Source organism: Chiloscyllium punctatum, chromosome 1, assembly GCF_047496795.1.
Source record: "Chiloscyllium punctatum isolate Juve2018m chromosome 1, sChiPun1.3, whole genome shotgun sequence".
Taxonomy (NCBI): Eukaryota; Metazoa; Chordata; class Chondrichthyes; order Orectolobiformes; family Hemiscylliidae; genus Chiloscyllium; species Chiloscyllium punctatum.
Genome location: NC_092739.1, coordinates 125314652 through 125339752, shown reverse-complemented (window position 1 = coordinate 125339752; position 25101 = coordinate 125314652). Strand labels below are relative to the sequence as shown.

Here is a 25101-nt window from a genome sequence, read left to right as displayed (position 1 = left end):
TCTCTACTACCCTTCTTGTACAGGGGGACAACATGAGCAACCTTCCAGTCCTCCGGCACCTCACCTGTATTGAAGGATGCCACAAAGATATCTGTCAGGGCCCCAGCTATTTCCTCTCTCGCCTCCCTCAGCAACCTGGGATAGAATCCCATCCAGTCCTGGGGATTTGTCCACCTTAATAACCTCTAGCCTACCCAACACATCTTCCCTACTTATGTCAACATGATCTAGCCTAATCAAACTTCTATCTCTAATCTCAACATTCATCATGTTCCTCTCCTCAGTGAACACTGATGCAAAGTAATCATTCAGAATCGCACCCATTCTCTCAGGTTCGACACACAGCCTTCCTTCATTATCCTTTAGTGGACCAATCCTTTCTCTAGTTACCCACTTACTTCTTATACAAGAATAAAATGTTTTGGGATTCTCCTTAATTCTGCTTGCTAAAGCTATTTTATGACCCCTTTTAGCCCGCTTGATTCCTCATTTAAGACTTGTCCTACTCTTCTGATATTCGTCCGGGGCTGTTCTGTTATTAGCTGCCTAGACCTTATGTACGCTTCCCTTTTCCTCTTGGCTAGTCGTACAATTTCTCCTGTCAACCACAGTTCACGAATCTTGCCCTTCCTATTCTTTGCCTTCAACAGGACATGCATATCCTGTACTATCTTTAACCTATCTTTGAATGCCTCCCACATCTCAAATGTGGACTTCCCTTCAAATAGGAGTGTATAATCCACATTTCTGAGCTTTTGGTATAATTGGTCTTAGCCCAGTTTAGTACTCTTCCCTTAGGACCAGTTTCTACTTTATCTACGAGTATTCTAAAACTTACAGAATTGTGGTTACTGTTCTCAAAGAAATCCCCCACTGCAATTTCTACAACTTGTCCTGTCTCATTCCCCAGTACCAGGTCCAATATGACCCCTTCCCTCGTCAGACTATTGACATACTGATCCCTCCCACAGTCCAAAGATGTGCAGGTCAGGTGAATTGGCCGTGCTAAATTCCCCGTAGTATTAGGTAAGGGGTAAATGTAGGGGTATGGGTGGGTTGATCTTCGGTGGGTCAGTGTGGACTTGTTGGGCTGAAGGGCCTGTTTCCACACTGTAAGTAATCTAATCTAATCTAATCTAAATCACTCCTGGACATTTCTTACAAATTCTACACCATCCAGACTTCTGACACTAAGTGTATCCCAGTCAATGTTGGGAAAATTAAAATCTCCCATCACTACTACCCTGTTGCCTCTATATCTTTCCATAATCTGTTTATCTATTTGTTCTTCTACCTCATACTCACTGTTGGGAGGCCTGTAATACAGTCATAACAATGTAACTGCACCCTTCTTATTTCTCAGCTCCACCCATAATGCCTCACTACCCAAGACCTTCGTAGTGTCCTCCTTTAGCACAGCTGTGATATCATCCCTGACCAGCAATGCAACTCCACCCCCGCTTTTACTTCCTTCCCTATCCTGTCTGAAGCATCTATATCCTGGAACATTTAGTTACCAATCATCATGCCCTTCCTTTAACCAAGTCTCTGTGATTGCAATAATGTGATACCCCCAGGCACCAATCCTTGCCCTAAGTTCATCTGCCTTACACACGAGACTCCTTGCATTAAAGTAGATGCATTTCAGGCCACCAGTTCTTTTGCGCTCATCTGCTCTCTGCCTACTCTTCTTTTATTAATGTTACCTTCATAATTCTTACAGTCTCCAGTCTCCATCTCGCTGCCTACTTGTTTTCTCTTCTGGTTCCCAGCCCCCTGCCACATTAGTTTAAAACCTCCCCAACAGCAGTAGCAAAAACTCCCTCAAGGACATTGGTTCTGGTCTGGTTCAAATGTAGACCGTCCATTTTGTAATAGTCTCACCTTCCCCAGAACCGGTCCCAATGTCCAACAAACCTGAACCCCTCCCTCCTACACTACACCATCTCTCAAGTCATATGTTCATCCTGTCTATTTTTTTCATTTGTATGCTGGCTAGCATGTGGCACTGGTAGTTATCCCGAGATCACTACCTTTGAGGTCCTCCTCTCTAATTTCTCTCCTAGCTCCCTGAATTTTTCTTTCAGGACCTCATCTCGTTTTTTACTTATATCATTGGTGCCTATATACACCAAGACAATTAGCTGTTCACCCTCCCCTTTTAGAATGCTCTACAGCCGATCAGTGACATCCCTGACCTGAGCACCTGGGAGGCAACATACCATCCGGGAGTCCCGTTTTTGGCCACAGAACCGCCTATATACTCCCCTCACAATAGAATCCCCTATGACTATGGCCCTACGAGCATTTTTCCCACCCTTCTGAACAGCAGTGCCCACCACGGTGCCATGATCTTGACAACTGCTGCCCTCTCCTGGTGAGCCATCTCCCCCAACAGTATCCAAAACAGTACACCTGTTTTGGAGGGAGATGACTGCAGGGGACAGCTGCACTCTGGATGCATAGACTTAGATGGCAGAGTGTGCACCAACAATTAGTATTGCAGCAAGGACACCTTGTAGTGTAACACTTAGCTCATAGACTGGATTAGGTTGCATCTCAGACCTGCTAACTTTCTCTCTCAGCACTCACTTACTTAATGCTTACCTGCAAGCTTAGAGCAGCTAGCTTGTTCTCTTAACACTTGCTCACATAATGCTGAGACCATCCTTGACTGCTTTGCATTGCCTTGTCAATTAGTGCAGACACATAGCTAAGTGGCTAGCCTTGCTGCTCAGCATTCCTCAATGTAGGGAGCACAACCTCCTCCGTTTGTGGTTAAGTGGTCCTGCCACACAATGTCAAAGGCAGCCACCTATACAGGTCACGGGAATTGACCACAATCAGATGTTTGGGTGGAGTATTCTCATTTAGGGGGCTTGTGTCTCTACAGTCCAGGGAGTAAGTCATGGTCAGTCATTTGGCTCCAAAACAGGCAGTTAAGGGGAGAGGGCTGGTGTGATTGAGATGATGTATTGGCACCAGTCATATCTTGTTCAGGACTGGCTGGTCATGTTGGTCAAGGGGTTGGCCACAGTCTATTCATCAGGTCCAGCTAGAGAAAATAAAATGGGAAGAGAAAAAGGTGTGACAGTGGGGAGCAAGGGTGGTTGTTAACACTGGACTGAGTCTTGACAGCTCAATCTCTGAATCTTTGGAATTCTCTACTTTAGAGGGCTTCAAAAATTCAGTCTTTAAGTAAGTTCAAGGAAGAGATTGATAAATTAGTGAGTTTTGAGAAGATTTGTGCTCATGTTGAGGTTCTGGATGTATGTTTCCTCGTTGAGCTGAAAGGTTCTTCTTCAGATGTTTCGTCACCATACTACGTAACATCATCGGTGAGCCTCCAGTAAAGTGCTGGTGTTGTGTCCCGCTTTCTATTTATTAGGTTTCCTTGGGTTGGTGATGTAAGTTTCTGTGTTGGTGATGTCACTTCCTGTTCTTTTTCTCTGAGGGTGGTAGATGGTGTCCAAATCGATGTGTTTCCAAAAGACTGGGACATAAAACCAATGCTTCACCAGAGGCTTACTGATGATGTTACCTAGTATGGTGATGCAATGTCTGAAAATTAACCTTTCAGAGATTACTAAATTTTCAGCTACTAATAACAGAATAGGATATAGATATTTTATAAGAGTATTGAATTAAATGATCAGCTATGATCTAGAATATCAGGATAGCATCAAGAGGCTGAATGGCCTTCTGCTGCTTCTCTGTTCTCTATAATTTATACAGATATTTAAAGTCCTTACTAAATATTCTTAAAAACAGTTACAAAATTCATGATCTTTTCAAGAAGCTACAAATGTTCCTTATTGCTGGTGGGTCATATGGTGAATCCATTCTGTTTCAATGGAGAATAAGGCAAAATGAGCATGTGGTGTCATGAGAATTTCAGCTCCCTCAAGTTGCCTATTGTTTTTGATTATTCGTGAAATAGTTTTCTGAGATGTATCACAACTTCAGTGTCTCGATATACTCAGCCTATCATTTAGGTCAATCCCAGTATCCTGGCAGCAGTTGTGATACCTCCATTCTGCAGCAGTGTACAATGCCTGCTGCAGTTGAATCATTATCACTGGCTAGAGGGCAGCTACTGAAAAACCGGGGGCTATCTTTTGACAAGCTTGAATGTGACTCTGGTGTGCAAACCATGGACATTTGGTTGCAAATTTGGATTACTGCTAATATTATTATTGTCTCATTTCCAGTTTTTAAGTACAAATGTGGATGACAAGATTTGGTGTTAATTTTTTATAATTTTTACTAAATTGCATAGTCAAATCTACATTTGTATTATTAAACAATATACCTTTAGCTTTGTTTTCTACTTTCAGGTTTGTTCAAGTACAAGAACACGTCTTTCATATCTCCTTCTCCAATATTATTATTCCTTGCAAATAACAATATATACAGAGTGAAAAGTGTGTATTGCCAAAATAGCGTTCCTAACATTGATGTCTTTGTTGGCATTTGTATGTACGTATTACACATACATAATACCTTATGACTTAACATTGCACTTGCATATTTTACATGGAGAATGTCTCTTAAAATCCTTTTTTCTAAAACAGGTTTGTTGTTGTTCTTTTCATTATCATGACAATATCTGGGACAATATTTATTACAATAAAAGAGTGGAAGACCAAATCAGCTGGTAACAAGCTGAAGGATAGTTTAAGTTCAGCTCACAAGCACTATGGGACAGTTTCATTTCATAAAATAAATGGTCAGCAATTGCAAGTAAGTACCCTAAAATCCAAGCTTGAATCACCAGGACAAAATCCAATGGAAACAACAGAAAACAACAATGGAGAAGGTAAGATGCATTTAACATTATAATAATATATCAGTGAAATAGATGTTGTATCATGACATAATGTGAATTTTTAAAAAATGTTATTTGATGAATCTGAGTGTCACTGGCAAGGACAGTATTTGTTGCCCTTACTGAGCTTAAACCTACTTTATGAAACAACCTTGACACATGACACATAATATTAAGTTGGCATGGGGTCACATGGATGGTGGCTATGCTAAAATTGTGGCTGAAAATGATAATTGGGCAGAATGGAAAGGGCTGTATTTCACTGTATATGATCTGTAGGCAGCCACATTAGAACACTTAATTTCCAATCCATGACTTCTCTTAAATTTATGAATGCAAATTTCACTTGTCTATTATTTTGTAAATAAGCTACACAGTTGAAGAGAGGTCAGGATAGAAATGATAGGATATTTTCCCTTTCATGCTTAGATATAAAACCAACGTTGTAGATTGGCTGCACTTGAGAGAAGCTGCCTGATTTTCAAAAGATCTCATAAACTGGTTGACTGTAATGTCCATTTTATGCTAACACAGCAAGTTGGAAATCCCCCTAAAATCATAATGCTGTAATGTTAAAATGATGTTAGTCCTTGCAGTAGTAAATTTGGTTAACACATAGCTCCGGATATTTAATTATTTGTTTCTTAAATTGCTACCTTATTATTGGATCTTGTAATCCAGCTTTACAAGCAAACTTGTTTATGCTGTTTATGACTGACTCCTTAAAACAGTATTAGTAAAAGAAATATAATCCTTAATGTGATATTATTGTGTAAATCAGCCCCTGAAGACTTCTTCACATAATTATTTTACTGCATAGAGGAAGCCATCTGACCACACAACTGGATTTTCATGGAGTTGGGGAGAACTCTGCAAAATTTTAAAAAACATAGCCAGGACTCGACTCTTGCCACCCCTGATTTTTGACATTGCAGAAAGGGTGAGGCTGGCGTAGATTCTTACCCACTCCCTATAAACACAATCTGGCCAGCTCCGCTGCAGGAATAGGCACCTAGAACAAAGAACAATGCAGCACAGGAACAGGCCCTTTGGCCCTCCAAATCCACGCCAAGTTCACATATTTTGCCTTTCCATACTAAAACTGTCTTCACTTAGAAGGGGCTTTGAGTATAAGGATAAGCAAATTATCCCTCTGTTCCCTTCCTATTCATGCTCTTGTCCAGGTGTTTTTTGAATGCTGCTGTTGTGTCTGCTTTCACCACCTCCTCTGGCAGAACGTTCCAGACACTCACCATCCTTTGTGTGAAGAACTTGCTTCGCACATCTCTTTAGAACTTCCTCCCCACAACTTGAACTTATGTCCCCTAGTAATTGACCCCTTTATCCTGGAGAAACGCCTCATACTTTCCACTCTATCCATGTCATTTACAATCTTATAAACTTCTATCAGGTCACCCCCTCAGCCTCCTGCGCTCTAGTGAAAACAAATCCAGCCTATCCAACTTTACTTCATAGCTAAAATCGCCCATACCAGGCAATATCCTGGTAAATCTTTTCTCTATCCTCTCTAAAGCAATCATATCCTTCTGGTAGCATGGTGACCAGAATTGTACACAATATGCCAAGTGTAGCCTAACTAAAGTTCTATAAAGCTGTAGCGTAACTTGTCTATCCTTATGCATAATGCCCCTTCCAATAAAGGTAAGCATGCCTTAAGCCTTTTTTACTACCTAATCTACCTGCGCTACCACCTTCAGTAATCTGTGGACCTGTACTCCCAGATCCCTCTGCATATCAAAACTCCTAAAGATTGTGCCATTCACTGTATAATTTCCACTTGTACTTGACCTTCCAAAATGCATCACCTCACATTTGTCTGGATTAACCTCCATTTGTCGTTTTTCTACTCATGCCTCCAACTATCTATATCCTGTATCTTCTGACAATCCTCCTCACTATCTGCAACTCCACCAATCTTTGTGTCATCTGCAAACTTACTGATTAGACCAGCTACATTTTCCTCCAAATCATTTATGTAGGTAATGAACAGCAGAGGTCCCAGCACTGACCCCTGTGGAACTAGTTACAGTTCTCCATTCTAAAAAAGCATCTTTTAACCACTACCCTCTGTCTCCTGTGATAAAGTCAGTTCTGTATCCATCTTGCCAGCTCGCCCTCATACCATGTGACTTAACATTCTGTACCAGTCTGCCATGAGGGACCTTGTCAAAGGTTTTACTAAAGTCCATGAAGATAATGTCAACCGCTTTTCCCTCATCAATCATCTTCATCACCTCCACAAAAAGCTCGATCAACTTAGTGAGGTGTAACCTCCCCAATCCGTCTATTGGTAATAAATCCATTTGCTTCTAAATATGCATAGATCTTGTCCCTGAGAATCTTTTCTAATAATTTCCCTTCCACCAACATGAGGTTCGCAGGTCAGTAATTTCCAGGATTATCTCTGCTACACTTCTTACACAATTGCATAACATTGGCTATTCTCCAGTCCTTTGGGACCCCACCTGTGGCCAAAGAGGATACAAAGATGTCTGTCAATGCTCCATCAATTCGTTCTCTTCCCTCCCTCAATATTCTGCGATAGATCCCATCAGGACCTGGGGACTTATTTACCTTCATACTTTCTAAGATGCACATTACCTCTTCCTTTTTAATAGCAACGTGGTTTATAAAAATGATACTCCCTTCCCTGAGATCATCTTCCACTAATTCCTTCTCTTTGGTGAATACCGACATAAAGTATTAATTTAAGACCTCACCTACCTACTTGGCTCCCTGCTTTGTCCTTGAGCGGGCCAACCCTTTTCCTGGCTACCCTCTTGCTTTTTATCTGAGAAGGTGAGGACTGCGAATGCTGGAGATCAGAGTCGAAAAGTGTGGCTGGAAAAGCACAATAAATCAGGTAGCATCCAAGGAACAGGAGAATCGACATTTTGGACATAAGCCATCCTGATCAAAGCTAGCACTGCTGCCTCACAGCGCCAGTGACCCGGGTTTGATTCCCACTTTGGGTGACTATGTGGAATTTGCACATTCTCCCCATGTCTGTGTAGGTTTCCTCCCACAATCCAAAGATATACAGATTAGGTGAATTGGCCATGTTAAATTGCCCATAGTGTTAGGTACATTAGTCAGGGGCAAATATAGGGTCTGGGTGGGTTACTCTTCGGAGGGTTGGTGTGGACTTGTTGGCCCAGAGGTTCTGTTTCCATACTGCAAGGAATCTAAACTTTTCTTGACCCCTTTTAGCCCTTCTAATTCCTTGTTTATGTTCTTTCCTACTTTCATTAAATACTTCAAGGACTTTGCCAATTCCCATCCTCCTAAACTTTATGTATGCTTCCTTTTGCTTTTTGACCAAGGTTATAACATCCCTGGTCATCCAAGGTTCACGTAACTTGCCATGCCTGTTCTTCATTCTCACAGGAACATGCCAATCCTGAACTCTTATCAACTGCTGTTTGAAATACTCCGACATGTCTGATGTAGATTTACTTTAAAACAGCTACCTCTGTTAATATTCTTCAGTTCCTGCCTAATATTGTTGTAGTGCGCCTTCCTCCAATGTAACACCTTCACCTGAGGACTGTTGTTATCCTTACCCATGAGTATCTTAAAACTGACAGTATTATAAGCACTACTCCCAAAATGCTCCCCCACTGAAAGTTCCCTCACCTGACTAGGCTCATTTCCAAAACCAGGTCCAGTATAACCCTCTGTACCAGGTTTCTTTGAATTGGGTCAGGTTTTAAAGCAATTGTGGTTCACAACCCCTTGGAGGTGCCATGAACAATTTTCTGGATGAGAGAAACTTTCGTAAAGTAAGTTCAAAAAAATCTTACCAATACATCTTCCAACCTCATACTGACCTCTGACCCGCTGCAAACCATCATGGCAACTCATACCTTCCATGTTAACCAATGGGCACTTCCATCTGCATTCATCGAGTTTACACTCTGTTCAGTGATGATGACAGCAGTGAAGACCCTGGTTCCCCTCTACAGGCAATGTTTCATAATCACAGCTGTATCCCTGAACTTGTTGGTGCTGTGCATTTATTCTTCTCTTCTTCCTCCTAATGCTAGCACAGCTACTGGGGTAAGTTGATCATGGAAGTACTGACCTGTGAAAAATAGTAGGAATGGGATATTTGTTTCCATTTGAGATCTTGACATAATTAAGCTATCCTTCAGGCTCTATCTTGAATGAACACTTCCCTCCAGCTTTGGTGTAGTGCTTTCTCAATGACCCACAAATGGTTTTTCTTCTTCTTCATTCTGTCACATTAAATACGTTTGGAGTTTTTGAAGCCTTGATGCTTACTTTGTCTTCTATGCATTAGCATAACCTGACTCTTTGTTGCCTTCATTAGCTCCTCTGGTAGATACTGTCCTGCAAACATAGGATCGACAGTGTGCATTAATGGTTTCATGCCCATGTTGTTCACTTACAGATAAACGGATCTGGGAATGCTCCTGTTCAGCTGAATGTGCCACCACCACCACCACTGCTGGTGAGTCTTAGATGCCCTTCTGCTCAGAGTTAAATGAACCACAGGACAGGTTTGGGATGTTGATAGAGTTTATTCTCCTTTATTTTGCAGAGAGTAATTCACTTCAGTGCTAAGGCTGTAAGGGATTACTGGACCCATACTATTTTTTAGTTTCTGTTTTGATTCTCTCTGAGGGGAGAAATCTCAGGTCTCCTCCTTATTTTCTGCACATTCTCTGTGAAGCCATCATTTTGCATGACAATTTTGAAAAGTGATGATGCTTGTAGGTCTCTCTGCTATAGGAAGGATGTTTTGAAACATAAGAGGGTTCAGAAAAGATTTACAAGGAAGGCATGCCAGGTATGGAGGGTTTGAGCTATGGAGTGAGGCTGAGCAGGCTGGGCTGTTTTCCCTGGAGTGTCAGAGGCTGAGGGGTAATGTTATGGAGGTTTATAAAATCATGAGGGGCATTGATAGGGTAAATAGGCAAGGTTTTTTTCCCAGGGTAGAGCAGTCCAAAACTAGGGGGCATAGATTTAAGGTGAGAGGGGAAAGATTTAAGAGGGGCCTAAGAGGCAACTTTTTCATGAAGAGGGTGGTGCTTATATGGAATGAACTGCCAGAGGAAGTGGTGGAAGCTGGTAAAATTACAACATTTAAAAGGCATCTGGATAGTTACATGAAAAGGAAAGGTTTAGAGGGATATGGGGTAAATGCTGGCAAATGGGATTAGATTAATTGGGGATATTTGGTCAGCATGGATGTGTTGGACTGAAGGGTCTGTTTCCATGTTATAATTCTCTATAATTCTATGACTCTCAATATTTAATCTGATTCATTCAGCCTTCACCCTGCATTCTTTGCTACACTTTTCTCCAAACACTGTCGATCAACGTCTTACTTTCCCCCATGACTATTGGCCTTTTCACTACCTAACTAGATATATCTTTTCTTCCCCCTGGTCCCACTTCCATTCAGATCCCCAAGCCCAGCCTTAGTCTTATTGTTTATTCATCTATTCTTTCTCCTTTACCCCATTGTATTCCCCACCTTAAATATGCAACTCCTACACATCCTTAAATAAAATCAGAAATTGCTGGAGAAACTCAGCAGGTCTGGCAGCATTAGAACAGTTTTGAAAAAGGGTCACTGGACTCAACATGTTAACTCCATTTCTCTCTTCACACCAGACCTGCTGAGTTTCTCCATTTCTGTTTTTTGTTTCAGATTTCCAGCATCTGCAGTTTTATGTTTAATTCCATGTTTTCTTGTCCACCTCACCCGTAACACTGTGATTCTCCCTTCTGCACCCCTGTTGCCCCCTTCTATTCCCTAGTATTCTTCCACTGTCCCTCACAGCAACACACAAAGTTTCATTTGATATTGTTCTTCCTATCTAACCAACTTTTGTGTGACACTTTTGAATTAAACATTCTTTTGAATTAAAATCCATTTGGGATTAAGCTTCGTTTGCCTGCCCCTGTCAGTTTTTCTGGCATCAGATATTGTGGTTTCTTCACTTGAACAAGCTTGTTGCCAGAGTCATCTTCAATCTTCACTCTGTAAGTGTTAAAGAGCAACAAGAGAAACCAAGACCGCAAGACTTTCCATGAGTTGGTTGATCTGGTCAGACTTCAATTTTACTGTGTAAGCGTTTGGGCAAAGAAAAGCTTGATTTTGAAGGAACCATGTTACTGAAAAAGTTTGTAATCGCAATGGCTTGGAAGGTGAAGTCCACCCAGCCATGCAGACACATTGTACATTTTATATATGGTTGAGTTTTTGAACACATCTTTCTATTTTTTGCGTACCCAGATTGTGCCTGTACATGGAATTCCAGCCAGACTGAGGTGTTGATTGTTAGTTATGGAATGCAAAAGATGTTCTTGAGCATGTAAGTTAGGAAAGCCGACAAGCCTGAAAGGTTCTGAGAATTTAGTACCAAATATTTAATGCATTATTCGGAAACAAATATTTTGCCTCCATCCAATTAAATTCTTCCACATCCCTTTGCAAAAGCTTTGTGTGAACTCTTAGTCTATAAGATATCAGAGCAGCATTAGGTCATTCAGCCTGGTCAGGTCTGCTCTACCATTCGATCAGCCTACTTTTCTCAACCCTGTTCTTCCCATCACCCTTGATTCTGTAATTAAGCAAAAACCCACCTATCTCTGTCTTAAAGACAGTCAATGACTTGGCCTTCACAACATTCCATATGAATGATTTACTCAGATTCACCACCTTCTGGCTGTAGAAATTCCTCCTCATCTTAAGTTTCTGTCCTAACTTTCAATTTCATATTTATTAATTTAATTTAAATTCTACCAGCTACTGTGGTGGAATATCTGCCCAAAACATAAATATTCTGTCACAGAGACATGGAGACCTACAGCTCGGAGATAGGCCCTTTGGCCCAAACTGGTCCATGCTGACCAAAATGTCCATCCATTCTCACCCCATTTCCCTGCACTTGGTCCATATCCTTCTAAACCTTTCCTATCCATGTATTTGTACAAATGCCTTTTAGATGTTGTTAATGTACCCACCTCAACCACTTCTGCTGGCAGCTCATTCCATATGCATGCCACCTTCTGTGTAAAAACATTGCCCCTCAGGTTCCCTTTTATTCTTTCCCCTCTTATGTCTGCATTGCTAATCCTGAGACATTACCATTATGCCATCATCTCTCCACTTGACATTTCTTTATCTTGTTTCAATTCTCAAAAAGTATTGATTATTTGAGAAATAGTTTCAGGAGAAAAAGCTAATAATAAAGCAATGTTTTGTCTTGGATATATCTGTTTCAATAAACTCTTATACCACTCTGATGTGTCACGTTAATCTCAAACATAAGAAGTAAGTTCCTAAAACTCAAAGTTTATCTCTGAAATACATGCATTTTCAAATCAAATGCAGTCGGTTCTGCTACAAAGTGGTAGTTTCATTCATGTGCAATCTTGTGTTATAAGAAAATCACGCAATAGCAGCACCACTTAAACTAATGGGATCGGAATCACATTATAACCAATACACGCTTTAATGTTTGTGCTTTAGTGTTCCCAGTTTGTCATCACGTTACTGCAAATTCACATTAACGAAACACGTGTTATCGCAGAAATATCTATCTGCAACATATTACAATCTTTCCCTACCTTACTATGTGATTTCTTAATGTGGTATTACTTTAAACTTGGCAAATGATCCTAACTGAGTTAAAATGTCTTGAACTTTTATTAAGACACTAAAGACTTTCAATTGCAAATGGAAACAGAAAATGTTGGGAACTGCTCATGTCAGGGAGCATCTTTGAAGTGAGAAGCAATTAATGTTAATCAGGTCAATAAATCTGATCAAAATAACCTTGTTTTAACATAATTTTAATTATCTAATTCTTTTAAATCTTACTAGGTTAATTTTTCTTCATCTATTTAATATCATACTTACCAGTAAAACGGGCATGGAAGTAAAGTATTGTTGAAGTTAAATGAAACAAGTTGAAAAATAAGGAATTACATGGAATTACTAGTTCTTTGAATAGATTTAAAAGGACACTACAGTAATTTACAGTAATCATCATGGTACTAATAATAAACCTGTTTTTTCCATGGTATTTGGTCTTTGCAGATATCATCAACTGTATACTATCAAGCTTTGCTGTACAAAACAGTGTCCCTGCCCTGTTATCCACTAAGAACACCATGAGATCATATTCAGTAATATACGGGATCCGAGTTTTGAGTTTACTGTGGATAATTTCAGGGCACGTCTGCCATTTCACTCTGTTTAATAATCTAGGTAAAGTTGATTATATTAAGCTTATCTGTGCATGCATGCCTTTTTGTAGTTATTATATTGTTTGTTTTGAAACATTCACTTACAATAAAGAGAAAATTTGAGCGAAAAATATTAATAAAACAGCTAATTAAAATGATAGGGCTGTCATAATGTACCTCTGTTTACAAACTTTCCTTATATGACATGCAGGCAAACTGACAATAGAAGTATAAAGTAGATGTGTCGCATATAGACAGGATAATGACAAAGGTATTTGGCACGCTTGCCTTCATTACTCAGTCCTTTGAGTACAGGATTTGGGGTGTTATGTTGAGATTGTACAGGACATTGGTGAGGCTTCTTCTGGAATACTGTGTCAATTTCTGGTCACCCAGTTCTTGTCAGGATATTATTAAGCTGGAGAGGGTTCAGAAGAGATCTATCAGGACGTTGTCACATTTGGAAGGTTTGAGTTAGAAAGAAAGGGTGGATGGGATTTTTTTTCACTGGAGCATAGAAGATTGAGAGGTGACCTGATAGAAGTTTATAAAATAATGAGAGGTATAGATAGAGTTGATAGTGTTTTTTTCCCCTAAGATGGGGAATTTCATGACTGGGGGCACATTTTTAAGGCGAGAGGAGAGAGATTTAAAAAAGACATGAGACAAATTTTTTGGACAGAGGGCGGTTCAAGTGTGGAATGAACTTCTGGAGGAAGTGGGTGGATGTGGGTACAGTTACAACATTTTAAAGACATTTGGATGGACACACGAATAAGAAAGGTTTGGAGGGATATGAGTCAGGAACAGGCAGGTGGGATGAGTTTAATTTGGGATTATGTTTGGTATGGGCTGGTTGACCAAAGGGTCCGTTTCCATGCTGTATGACTCTATGACTGTGCTTAAAAGGAATTTTTTTCTCCACCAATTAATTTGATATCTATAATTGAATTCTAAGCAAACTAATTAATTGGTTTTGATAAATCCTCCAGAGGTAGCTCAGATAAGTATCTATTTCAGACATTGAAGTTTTTTGCAATAAAGATAATAACAGATTATCATCTACTCCAGGAGCATCAGGGATAACATTCTGTATTTGTGATTCTAAAGCAGAACAATATATGACATTGGCCATGTAAAATGATTCGCCCTTATTGAGCCAATTTGATTTTCTGTTCTGTTAATGCAATTTTTTTAAAATGAGGAAATGAGCACAAAAAGATAAAATTAGTTCCGTGATGTTCACTTGCTACTGGAACTGAGAATATTTTGCTTGCAGTTTAGGACAAGCAGAATTGAACAATGTGTTGCATGATACTGTCATCATTCAGTACCTTTGGGGATTGGAGAAAAAGTTTCAGGGATTTATATTCTTGAAAAATGTATTTGCTGTAGGTTTCTTTTCTCGGCAAATTGAGTATTGGGTATAATCCTTAGGAAGTCAAAATATTACTAGGGTCATGGAAGTCATGAACTCTTATTACGTATTCTCTTAGCTTTATGTGAAGCAAATAATTTTCTCTGTATGTTTACATCGTACTTAAAAAATGTCCACTTAATGAATCCACTTTAATAACTTCAAAAGTATATTTTTATTGATTTCTTTTAGATAATCCTGTACAGTGGTTGGTGTCTGTCCCAAACAATGCCCTTTATATTTTTTCTCTGGGCGGTCCATTCTATTTGACAGTGGATAGTTTGTTCCTGATTAGGTGAGTTAAACAGCTTCATTGGAACAGGTGAACTGTGATGTGACCTTTGTAACTCCTTGCTTGTAAAAAATCACCAGGCAACTGACGGAGTTGTTCAGGCACCGATGAAGGGTAAGAGACGAATTTGGGTATGATTATTGAGAGTACATTGAACATATTCACTATCAACAAACTAATCAAGTACTGAGATCCTCAAGGCTGTATTAAATTGTGTTTCACACTGTATGTATCACTGGTGAAGACATACTTTAAATATTACATGAAACATGTGACACACAGTCCTAGATTACACTGCAGTTCCATTCTGTTTCTCAGTTGGGAGATTGTGGCTGATGCCTGACGTTTTATTGATATAATGCAAAAATAAAATAGTCTCTTTGGCAGTCCGAAGGTAATTTAGATTGGCTGTGGCTTCAGACTGGAAAGTTTATTTATGTTTTTGAATGTTTTTCAAAATTAGTGTATTTTCTCTCAGCATATACCATTAAGTAGCTGGATGAAAATTGTGGTCCAGGTACAATCCAATTGTCCTAGACTGTGCACAAAACTAGTGCAAGCATCATTTTCTTATAGACATTGCTAGCTGTTCAGCATTTCTTGCATGTCCCCAGTTGCACTTGAGAAGGTAGTGGTGAGCTGCCTCCTTCCATGTGCAGTAGGTAGACCCACAATGCTGTTAACTAGGGCATTCTAGGATTTTCACCCAGCAACAGTGAAGGTATGGTGATATATTTCCAAATCAGGATGCTGGGTGGCTTTGAGGCAACTTACAGATGGTGGTGTGCCCATGTGCCTGCTGCCCATCTCCCTCAAAATGGATGTAGATTTGGAAGTTGCTGTCTAACATGCTCTTCATGTTTCTATTGTTGTGGGAAAGCTCAGATCTCTGATCAGCCTTGGAGATTCTGTAGAATAAGGAAAGAATCAGCTCGATCCAATTGTTATATTGGGGCAGCACCATTTCAACCAAAGTGTAACAAAAAGGAAAAGAGGTCAAAAGCTTCATACGGGGAACCACCAGCCGGAGGAACACTCCAGGATATAAAGGTTAGCATGTACCTGCCAATGAACTCAATGCTTGAGTATGCCAAAGCATGTGAGGTCAGATAAAGGTCACCTTATTTAAGTAATACTAGTGAATGCCTTCACTACTGGGAGCAGATCTTGAACATGCAGCAAACAGGGCAACTATTTTGTGTGGCAAAGCCTAACTCTCTGGGCTTTGTCCAGCAGCCTTATAAATTGTAGGCTGCATCACTTGACAACCAAATACTAGAGCTTGCCCCACACATCCAATTGGTTCTGATCCTCTAGTCTGTGGCTCCTCGGAGACAAGATGTATGACTGAAAACGTATGTTGAGACACCATTGTCACCTTGATATGTTGACTCACATTGGAAATGCCCATATGAACTTCCCACGAGTAATTCCTCTCATCTCTGGGACCCTTCACTGACTGAGAAGCTTCTTCTCACATGGTGCATTTCCCCACTACATTTTCATCAGATTGTGGCTCAGCAAACTGTTAGCTGGAGGACCTTCGACTGGACACCTCCCCTTCGATAAAGCCGATATCTTCTAGACCAGATTGAGACAAGCAGACAAGGTTGTCATATTTGATGTATCTGGCCCCTTGGCAGAAATTTGAGGAAAGACATTCTGGCTATTGAGGGAGTGCAGCGTAGGTTCACGAGGTCAATTCCTGGAATGGCAGGATTGCCTTACACGGAAAGACTGAAGCGACTGGGCTTGTATACCCTTGAGTTTAGAAGACTGAGAGGGGATCTGATTGAAACGTATAGGCTTATGAAAGGACTGGACACTCTGGCAGGAGGGAACATATTTCCGTTGATGGGGGAGTGCCGAACCAGAGGACACAACTTAAAAATACGGGGTAGACCATTTAGGACAGAGATGAGGAGAAACTACTTCACACAGAGAGTGGTGGCTGTGTGGAATGCTCTGCCCCAGAGGGCAGTGGAGGCCCAGTCTCTGGATTCTTTTAAGAAAGAATTGGATAGAGCTCTTAAAGATAGTGGAGTCAAGGGGTATGGAGATAAGGCTGGAACAGGATACTAATTAGGAATGATCAGCCATGATCATATTGAATGGCGGTGCAGGCTCGAAGGGCAGAATGGCCTACTCCTGCATCTATTGTCTATTGTCTATTGTCTATTGTCTATAAATGACCAATGCATAGTCCTTGTGGGATAAAGTCCTGTCTTCACATTGAAGACACTCTCTATTGTTTGTGTGGCACAGTCACAGTTTTAAATGGGATAGATTTAAAGTTGATCTTATAACTCAAATCTGTCTATCAATGAGGCCTTGTGGGCCATTAGTGGCAGGAGAATTTTACTCAACCACAATCTCTAAATTCATTACCTCTCTCTGTACCATTCCCATCAATGCTGGTTCCATGAAAAGTGTAGGAGAACATGCCAGGAACAGCAGCAGGCATAACTATTAATGATGTGCCAGCTAAAGAAAGGAAGAATGATAGAGAAAAGTGATTCCAGAGCTAATGTGGGATATAGCATGTCAAAGCTCTGCTGCCCCGTGGAATGCAGATGTGAACGGCAGAGAACAATTAAACAACTTACTGCAGAAGGTTGCACAAACACTTCCATTCTCATGATGATGGGGCAGCCCAACACTTCACAAAATACACAGCTTAAAATTTCAAGATGTATCTTAATTTTACTGCATGGTAGTAGACACTGTAAGTCTCAAAGATGGGGTTATGGTCAGTAGGATGAAGGGCTTCATCTTATCATCAGCTACCAATTAATTAAAGATGGCTACCCTGTATCCAGAAACAGCCAATGTACCTGAGAGCTAGCAGCACAGCAGTGTCACTGGGAGTCATGGCTACTGCTTGGACTGCAGCTGGCAATTGACCAGAATTTGTGAAAGAAATCAGTGAATTCCAAAGCATAACAAATAATAAATATAGACCTCCACACAATTGTACTACATTTAAGAATGATAAATGTGTTGTGATGGCCTGTTAAATTAGATATTAAGTGATTAGGCTTTGGTAATTTTAATAAGCAAAAATAATCCTACATTAAAAATACAACACTGACCCTGAACAAATGCCAATTTGTATTGTGATCTTTTTCAGTGGTTTGCTGAGTGCAAGAACACTATTAAATATGCATCATCAACCTGAGCAAGGTCTGACCTTCAAAATTCTAAAGGACTATGTTATTAGAAGATTACAGAGGTAAGATGCTGTTTAATATCATTGGCCAGTTAACAGGTTTAGCATGAAATGTAGGCTGATGCTTTAACATTTGCTGTATTGTTAGAGGTGCTGCCTTTCCAATGAAACATTAAACAAGATGTTTTCTGTCTTTTTAAATGGATGAAATCGATCAGCTCTGTCTTTGTTCAAAGAAGTAGAACTTCTTTCTAAATGTTCTGACCAATATCTACTTCTGATAATATGATTAATCCCTGGATGAAGTTCCACAATTTATTATGGTGCAGACAAGGCACCTCAGATTATAAAGCATCCATGTGAGGAGAAATGAGCTAGCCCTTTTTTATTATTAACTCACTTCCTCAGTTGGTCACAACAAAGTTAATTTGAAAAGGATCCTTCCATTTGGAGACCTTTCTCCCAGACCAAATAAAAGTATGTTTTAAAAGGAGTCAATAAATAGAAAGCAGGAATTATCAACAGTGCTTTGCCTGAGGCCCATGGAAGATGTTACCTAGTGTGGTGACAAAACATCTGGAAATGAACCTTCCAGCTCAATGAGCAAACCTACATCCAGGAGCCAATTTAAATGCATTTGGAAATAATAACGCAAAACATACTCACAGATTAGGAATAAGAAGTAAGTTCAAAGAAAGTTAAAAATGAAAAAAAAAGATCCTTGTCTGAGTTACTTGTGAAGAGTAAATAGTGAAAAGTTGTGGCCATTACATTGAATGGTACAGGTAGCATTGGTATTTGTTGTTGAGCAATTAGTTTTTAGATCATTGGTTTTTCAGGTTAGTTTGAGATTCTTTTGTCCTGGTTCCCTTCGATGGTGGTTGGCTAGCAGCGGTCCATGAGAGCAAATATTATTTTCGTTTCTTTGCCTCCAGTGCAGAGGTGTTTTATGCCTGTTCTAAAACTGTGACCTTCACAGCACATTAGTACACACATTAGTATGTCAGGACACTAACACATTTAGACTAGCAGCTGCAGTTGGTTTTTAACCTTTTATTTGTATATTCCTGGAAGGATAAAACAGGAACACGCCTGCAGGAGATGGCTTCCTGCTGACAGGGTGATGGCTGGTCAACTCATCATCGCTTCCTTGTTAATCTTTCAGTTTGAAGTTTCACTGACTCTATACAGGAGTGGTGTGCCAGGGTCCCTGCCAGACAAGCCACTGAATTTATATCCACAGTCCTCAATTTAAAAAAAAACATATATTAGAATTAAATATTTGATAGGTGCATAAGTACTCTGGAGTCCTGATTCATCATCATGACCCTGAATCAATATTGCTGAAACCAATCATGTGCTTCATTCATTGTTCTTTGTAGAAGATTCATGTAAGCAAATTGACTGCCACATTACCATGAGACAATAAGATATAGGAGTAGAAGTAGGCCATTCAGCCCATCAAGTCTGCTCTGTCATTCAATGAGTTGGTCGCTAATCTGGTAATCCTCAACTCTACATAACAGTGCCAATAATTCAAAACTATATCATGAGATCATGAAAATCATTATATAAGCGCAGGTCTGTCTTCTAAATGTCTTATTTTGTTTGCTCTCTTATGCAACTCTTTCATTAAACTGGCCATTCCAAAGAATAGTCATATTGGATTCAAAATATTGACAGGTTCTGTCTCCTTCCTACATTTTTTCAATACTTTATGGTTTTTTATTTAAATCTCCAGTATTATTGGCTTTGACCCAGTCACACTGAAAGTTAGAATGATTTGGAGATGCTGGTGTTAGACTAGGGTGTACAAAGTTAAAAATCACACAACCCGAGGTTATAGTCCAATAGGTTTATTGGAAGCACTAGCTTTTACCTGATGAAGGAGCAGCACTCCGAAAGCTAGTGTTTCCAAATAAACCTGTTGGACTATAACCTGGTGTTGTGTGATTTTTAACTTTGAAGGTTAGAAGAGGAACTTGCACTGCTGATTATTTGATGTTGTATGATATTGAATTTGAACCAAATTTTTGAAGTATAATTACGTGTTTTATAAGAAATGCTGCAGCTAATTTGAACACAGTCATCTCAACTCCAGAACATTTTAAGAGGATCGTGTGCTTAGTCACTATTGGACTTCATAAAGACTGGAAAGTGCTTTATAAATACATACATATTATTTACCATTACTTTGCATACTTATAAGCATTTATTTGATAGATTTTTTTTGTTTCCAACTTGAAATGACTCAGAAACAACTATTGCAAATCTCATCACAACACATGACATAACCTTCTAATGACATATCTCCTTGATGCCATTCCTCACAAATTTGTTGCTACTCTTCTGAAAACTGGAGGCATGTGGCTGATTGCAAGTCCCATAGGAATACTAGTGGATATGTGTATCCTGAATTACTTGGAATATGTACTCTGACTATTCTTTGACTGGAAGAAGCCATTATAGCCCTATTGTAGAGGGATTAGATTTGTAGCAACAGTAGCAGTGTTGTCACTCCTTGTTTGTCATTCAAACATTAAATAAACCTGAATGGCCTGTTTCTATGCTTTAACGTAATGCTACCACTTAGGAGAAAATGAGTGCTAGTAAGCTTAATGAATCAGATTATAGGGAAATATTATTACGAATCTACATACCTCAAAACCAAGTATATTGAATCAACAAATTTAAGCCAAATGTTCTTTTCATTCAGCATTTGGTAGTCTGTTGTCTGGGCATTGATTTTAGCAACTCTAGACTTTCTTTTATCATGTGGTTGAGGCCATACTATCAGTTTGGGATCAAAACAGACTGGTTGACAAGAACTGCGTTCAGACTCTGTGTTCAAAGTAACATGATTTATTGTACATTAATACTAAATATTGCAATACAAGCAGTTGTAGATATACGATGATCTAATTGTATAGTTACTTTGGGTAAGGAACTAATCTATTTTCTTTGTGAGTTCATGCCCATTTGCTTTAACAGCACTTTCCCATTCTATAATGTTCTAGACTAGTGTAGTGTTTTTTGATGGAGCTTTGTCTTATCTGTTCTAATTCTGCCCACACTGTGCTATTTGTGCTCAGTCGGTTACAACTCCATGACTTCATCACAAGGTTAAATAAGTGAAACCATAATACAACAAAATGATAGCTAAGCCTCCCATTTTTCTTATGTCATGGGATGGCTGTGACAAAAAAAGTTTTTTTTTTGGTAGTGTGTTTTTCAGAACACTATTCCAGTCATTGGGAAGTATCTAATTTTGTATGTTGACCTTTTGGTCTGCTCTTAAATGTGAATCAACTATGTAGGTCAATTGTTTTCTTTTTCCTTTTCAAACTGTTGAAATGGTAAGTTCGTTCCTTCATATTTTCTTCAGTTTCCCTCAGTTCTTTCCATAGACGGTATGTCTGCACCCTCCCCATGGTCTTTAGTCAGATTATAGCCATTGCCAAGCTGTTTTGTTTCTCACTGTCATTGTATTGCCTCATGGAGATAATCTTTTACATCAATTAACATTTTCCTTGTTTTCTGCTAAGCTAGCTGCTTACAGGCTATTTAACCCATTGTCTTTTGTTCTGTGATTGGATTGTCTAATGATATGTTTCTTCAACTCTACATATTGACAAAGTGTCTACACCCTAGTCTCTTCACTTCAGAAATACTGACTAACCTGCCATCCAGAATTTTCTGTTCAAATTTCACATTTTCATGCATTTTGTCTTTTACCTGTACTATCTGATATCTTTTACAAACCCACCGACTCCCACAGCTACCTGGATTACACCTCTTCCCACCCTACCTCTTGCAAAAATGCCATCCCGTATTCCCAATTCCTCCACCTCCGCCGGATCTGCTCCCAGGAGGACCAGTTCCACCACAGAACACACCAGATGGCCTCCTTCTTTAGAGACCACAATTTCCCTTCCCACATGGTTAAAGATGCCCTCCAACGCATCCCGTCTACATCCCACACCTCCGCCCTCAGACCCCACCCCTCTAACCGTATCAAGGACAGAACGCCCCTGGTGCTCACCTTCCACCCTACCAACCTTCGCATAAACCAAATCATCCGCCGACATTTCCACCACCTCCAAACAGACCCCACCACCAGGGATATATTTCCCTCCCCACCCCTTTTCGACTTCCGCAAAGACCATTCCCTCCATGACTACCTGGTCAGGTCCACACCCCCCTACAACCCACCCTCCCATCCTGGCACTTTCCCCTGCCACAGCAGGAACTGTAAAACCTGCGCCCACACCTCCTCCCTCACCTCTATCCAAGGCCCTAAAGGAGCCTTCCACACCCATCAAAGTTTTACTTGCACATCCACTAATATCATTTATTGTATCCATTGCTCCTGATGCGGTCTCCTCTACATTGGGGAGACTGGGCGCCTCCTAGCAGAGCGCTTTAGGGAACCTCTCTGGGACATCCGCACCAATCAACACACCGGCCCGTGCCCAACATTTCAACTCCCCCTCCCACTCTGTCGAGGACATGGAGGTCCTGGGCCTCCTTCACCGCCGCTCCCTCACCACCAGACGCCTGGAGGAAGAACGCCTCATCTTCCGCCTCGGAACACTTCAACCCCAGGGCATCAATGTGGACTTCAACAGTTTCCTCATTTTCCCTTCCCCCACCTCACCCTAGTTCTAAACTTCCAGTTCAGCACTGTTCCCATGACTTGTCCGGACTTGTCCTACCTGCCTATCTCCTTTTCCACCTATCCACTCCACCCTCTCCTCCCTGACCTATCACCTTCATCCCCTCCCCCACTCACCCATTGTACTCTATGATACTTTCTCCCCACCCCCATCCTCCTCTAGCTTATCTCTCCACGCTTCAGGCTCACTGCCTTTATTCCTGATGAAGGGCTTTTGCCCGAAAAATCGATTTCAAAGCTACTTGGATGCTGCCTGAACTGCTGTGCTCTTCCAGCACCACTAATCCAGAATCTGATATCTGCTGTGTATTAGATGATCCATACATCAAGAAGGTTGACTCTTAATTGGCTTCTGGGCAATTTGGGAAGGACAATAAATGCTGGCACAGTCAACAATGCCCACATCCTGTGAATGAATTTTAAAAAAGACCACGGGCAATATGATATTTTTGTTCAAATTTGTTATCAAATGTAAGTTCAGGGACTCTGAGTCTTAAATCTCATAAAACTCTTCAGTATCAATTGTAACATTTGTCCAACCTAATTAGATTAATCAGCTGTCACACCAAGGGTAAATTATTAGATGACACATCGATGCCAAGATTAAATCTATGTGCTCCATTTATGAAGAGGAAAGTTACATCCTAAAGCTCATCTCAGCTAGTAACTTACTGAATAGGAGAATATCCTGAAACTGTTTGCTAAGGAAAATTCTCTGTCAATTAGATGAGTTGTCTAAGATAATTTGTTCATAAATGTCTCAAAGATGATAATAGTTTGATTCAATTTAATATGCTAGAGAGTGTGCAACAGTCGAATGTCAGAAAAATGTTGCACCAATTTCAACGCACGTGTGTGATGATCGCCTGCATTTAAAGGACACAACAGGAATCTTATTGTCAACCCCCATTAAGGTCAAATAAATGTGTTATGAAACTTGTCTGCAGCATGCCAGGAACTAATGTTCCAAGTTTTAAAATGCCAGGGGGTTACCAACACCATCAGAAACTGATCACCTCATGGCAGTTGGATAAAGAGTGTGGAGCCAGCTGTGATTGCATGCATCGAATCTGCTCTTGAAGTGGTTCATTGAGATAGAGGGGACTGAGAACTCGGTAAGGTGATCCTTTAGCCTTCTGCAGCTGGCAGGGAGAGTAGGCACCCAACTCTTTGTTTATGAATGAGGTTGGCACCCATCCTGGTATTGTCAGGACAGAAGAGCAGGAGGCAAGCTGCCAAAAACAGATGAGTTGTCAGCTACTGAGAAGGAAAGCTTCGACTCTCAATAGAGAGCTGAGTGTCAGATTTCGGGCCCTTTGGGGATGCAGGAATCAAAAAGCCCTGGGTGGTAGGAGATAATTTGAGGAAACAGGAAAGCAGGATGGTAATGAGACTAAACCCAAGGATAGAACTAACCAGAGACAACAGAGAGCCTTTGCTGCAGGAATCTGTGATTCCAGGAAGATGATATCTGGCATTTCTGTCCTCATTGCCAAAGACCTCATGCCTTGCAGCACTGATCTCCATATCCTGCCAGTAACAATCAAAGGTGACGGGATATGTTGTATTGTCTGGGAGTTATTTCTTCATAAACAGCCACTGATGTGAACATACTTACGTTTGCTGCCATAACATAAGAACAAGACTTCGGTAATGTATTGCTGAAGAATTCAATAGATTTTTCTTAGAGTTCCTGATTCCTTCATATATTATGATAACATGAACCCGTGTGATTGGCCAGGCTAAGCAGTTTGGATGTAAGCTGTAGCATACTGCACTCAGCTCGTCAAACCCCAAATAGACTCAGCCACAGATAGAGTCTGAGACATTTATACTATCTGATCACATGACATGATTCAGTGATAATATCATCAGCATGTATTTTAAAGGTAAACAAAACACTGAAAGAACTGTGGATGGTGGAAATCTCAAACAAAAACAGAAATTGCTGTAAAATCTCAGCAGGTCTGGCAGCATCTGTGGAGAGAACTCAGAGTAATTGTTTGGGGTCCAGTGACCCTTCCTCAGAACAGTTCTGGAGAGATGTACATTATTCTTTATTACTGTTAGTTTATAACTTGGTTGTCTTGCTGCTGGTTGCTAGTGTCAGTGGACACCATCAGTGGACTAACATCAGTGGACTTTTCTTTCTCAATTTCTGTATGTGTGCTCGGTATATTATTCAGTTGTCTGAGCTGGTTCCTGTGCTTTTGCAACACAGCACCATGATCAATAATGACTTTTTACGTTCTGAGCTGGTATAAGCTTTCTGAAACTTTTGGTTGGATCCTGGTATTTGACATTGGGTTTCCGACGTATGCCCTCTGTCTGATGCATTGTTATGGTAGTTCACTATCTGCTCACTGGTGCTGTATCTGTTTCATTCTCCTCTGTCATTGAGGAAGACAGTCCTCTGGCTCTTTCATTCCCACCACAATGGGTGTGGTTGAAACCTTATTAATGGCTTCAAAGC

General features: G+C 40.4%; 1 protein-coding gene across 2 annotated transcripts in view; it reads left to right on the top strand.

Annotated features, from left to right (window-relative positions):
• Positions 1-25101, top strand: part of oacyl (O-acyltransferase like) — a 72007-nt gene that overhangs the window by 5387 nt on the left and 41519 nt on the right. For both annotated transcript variants that reach the window (XM_072573527.1, XM_072573516.1), the window contains exons 4-9: positions 4338-4479; positions 4575-4819; positions 9264-9323; positions 12927-13097; positions 14685-14787; positions 17915-18016. In XM_072573527.1, the coding sequence (XP_072429628.1) occupies positions 4338-4479; positions 4575-4819; positions 9264-9323; positions 12927-13097; positions 14685-14787; positions 17915-18016 (823 nt within the window). The remainder of the gene's footprint in view (positions 1-4337; positions 4480-4574; positions 4820-9263; positions 9324-12926; positions 13098-14684; positions 14788-17914; positions 18017-25101) is intronic.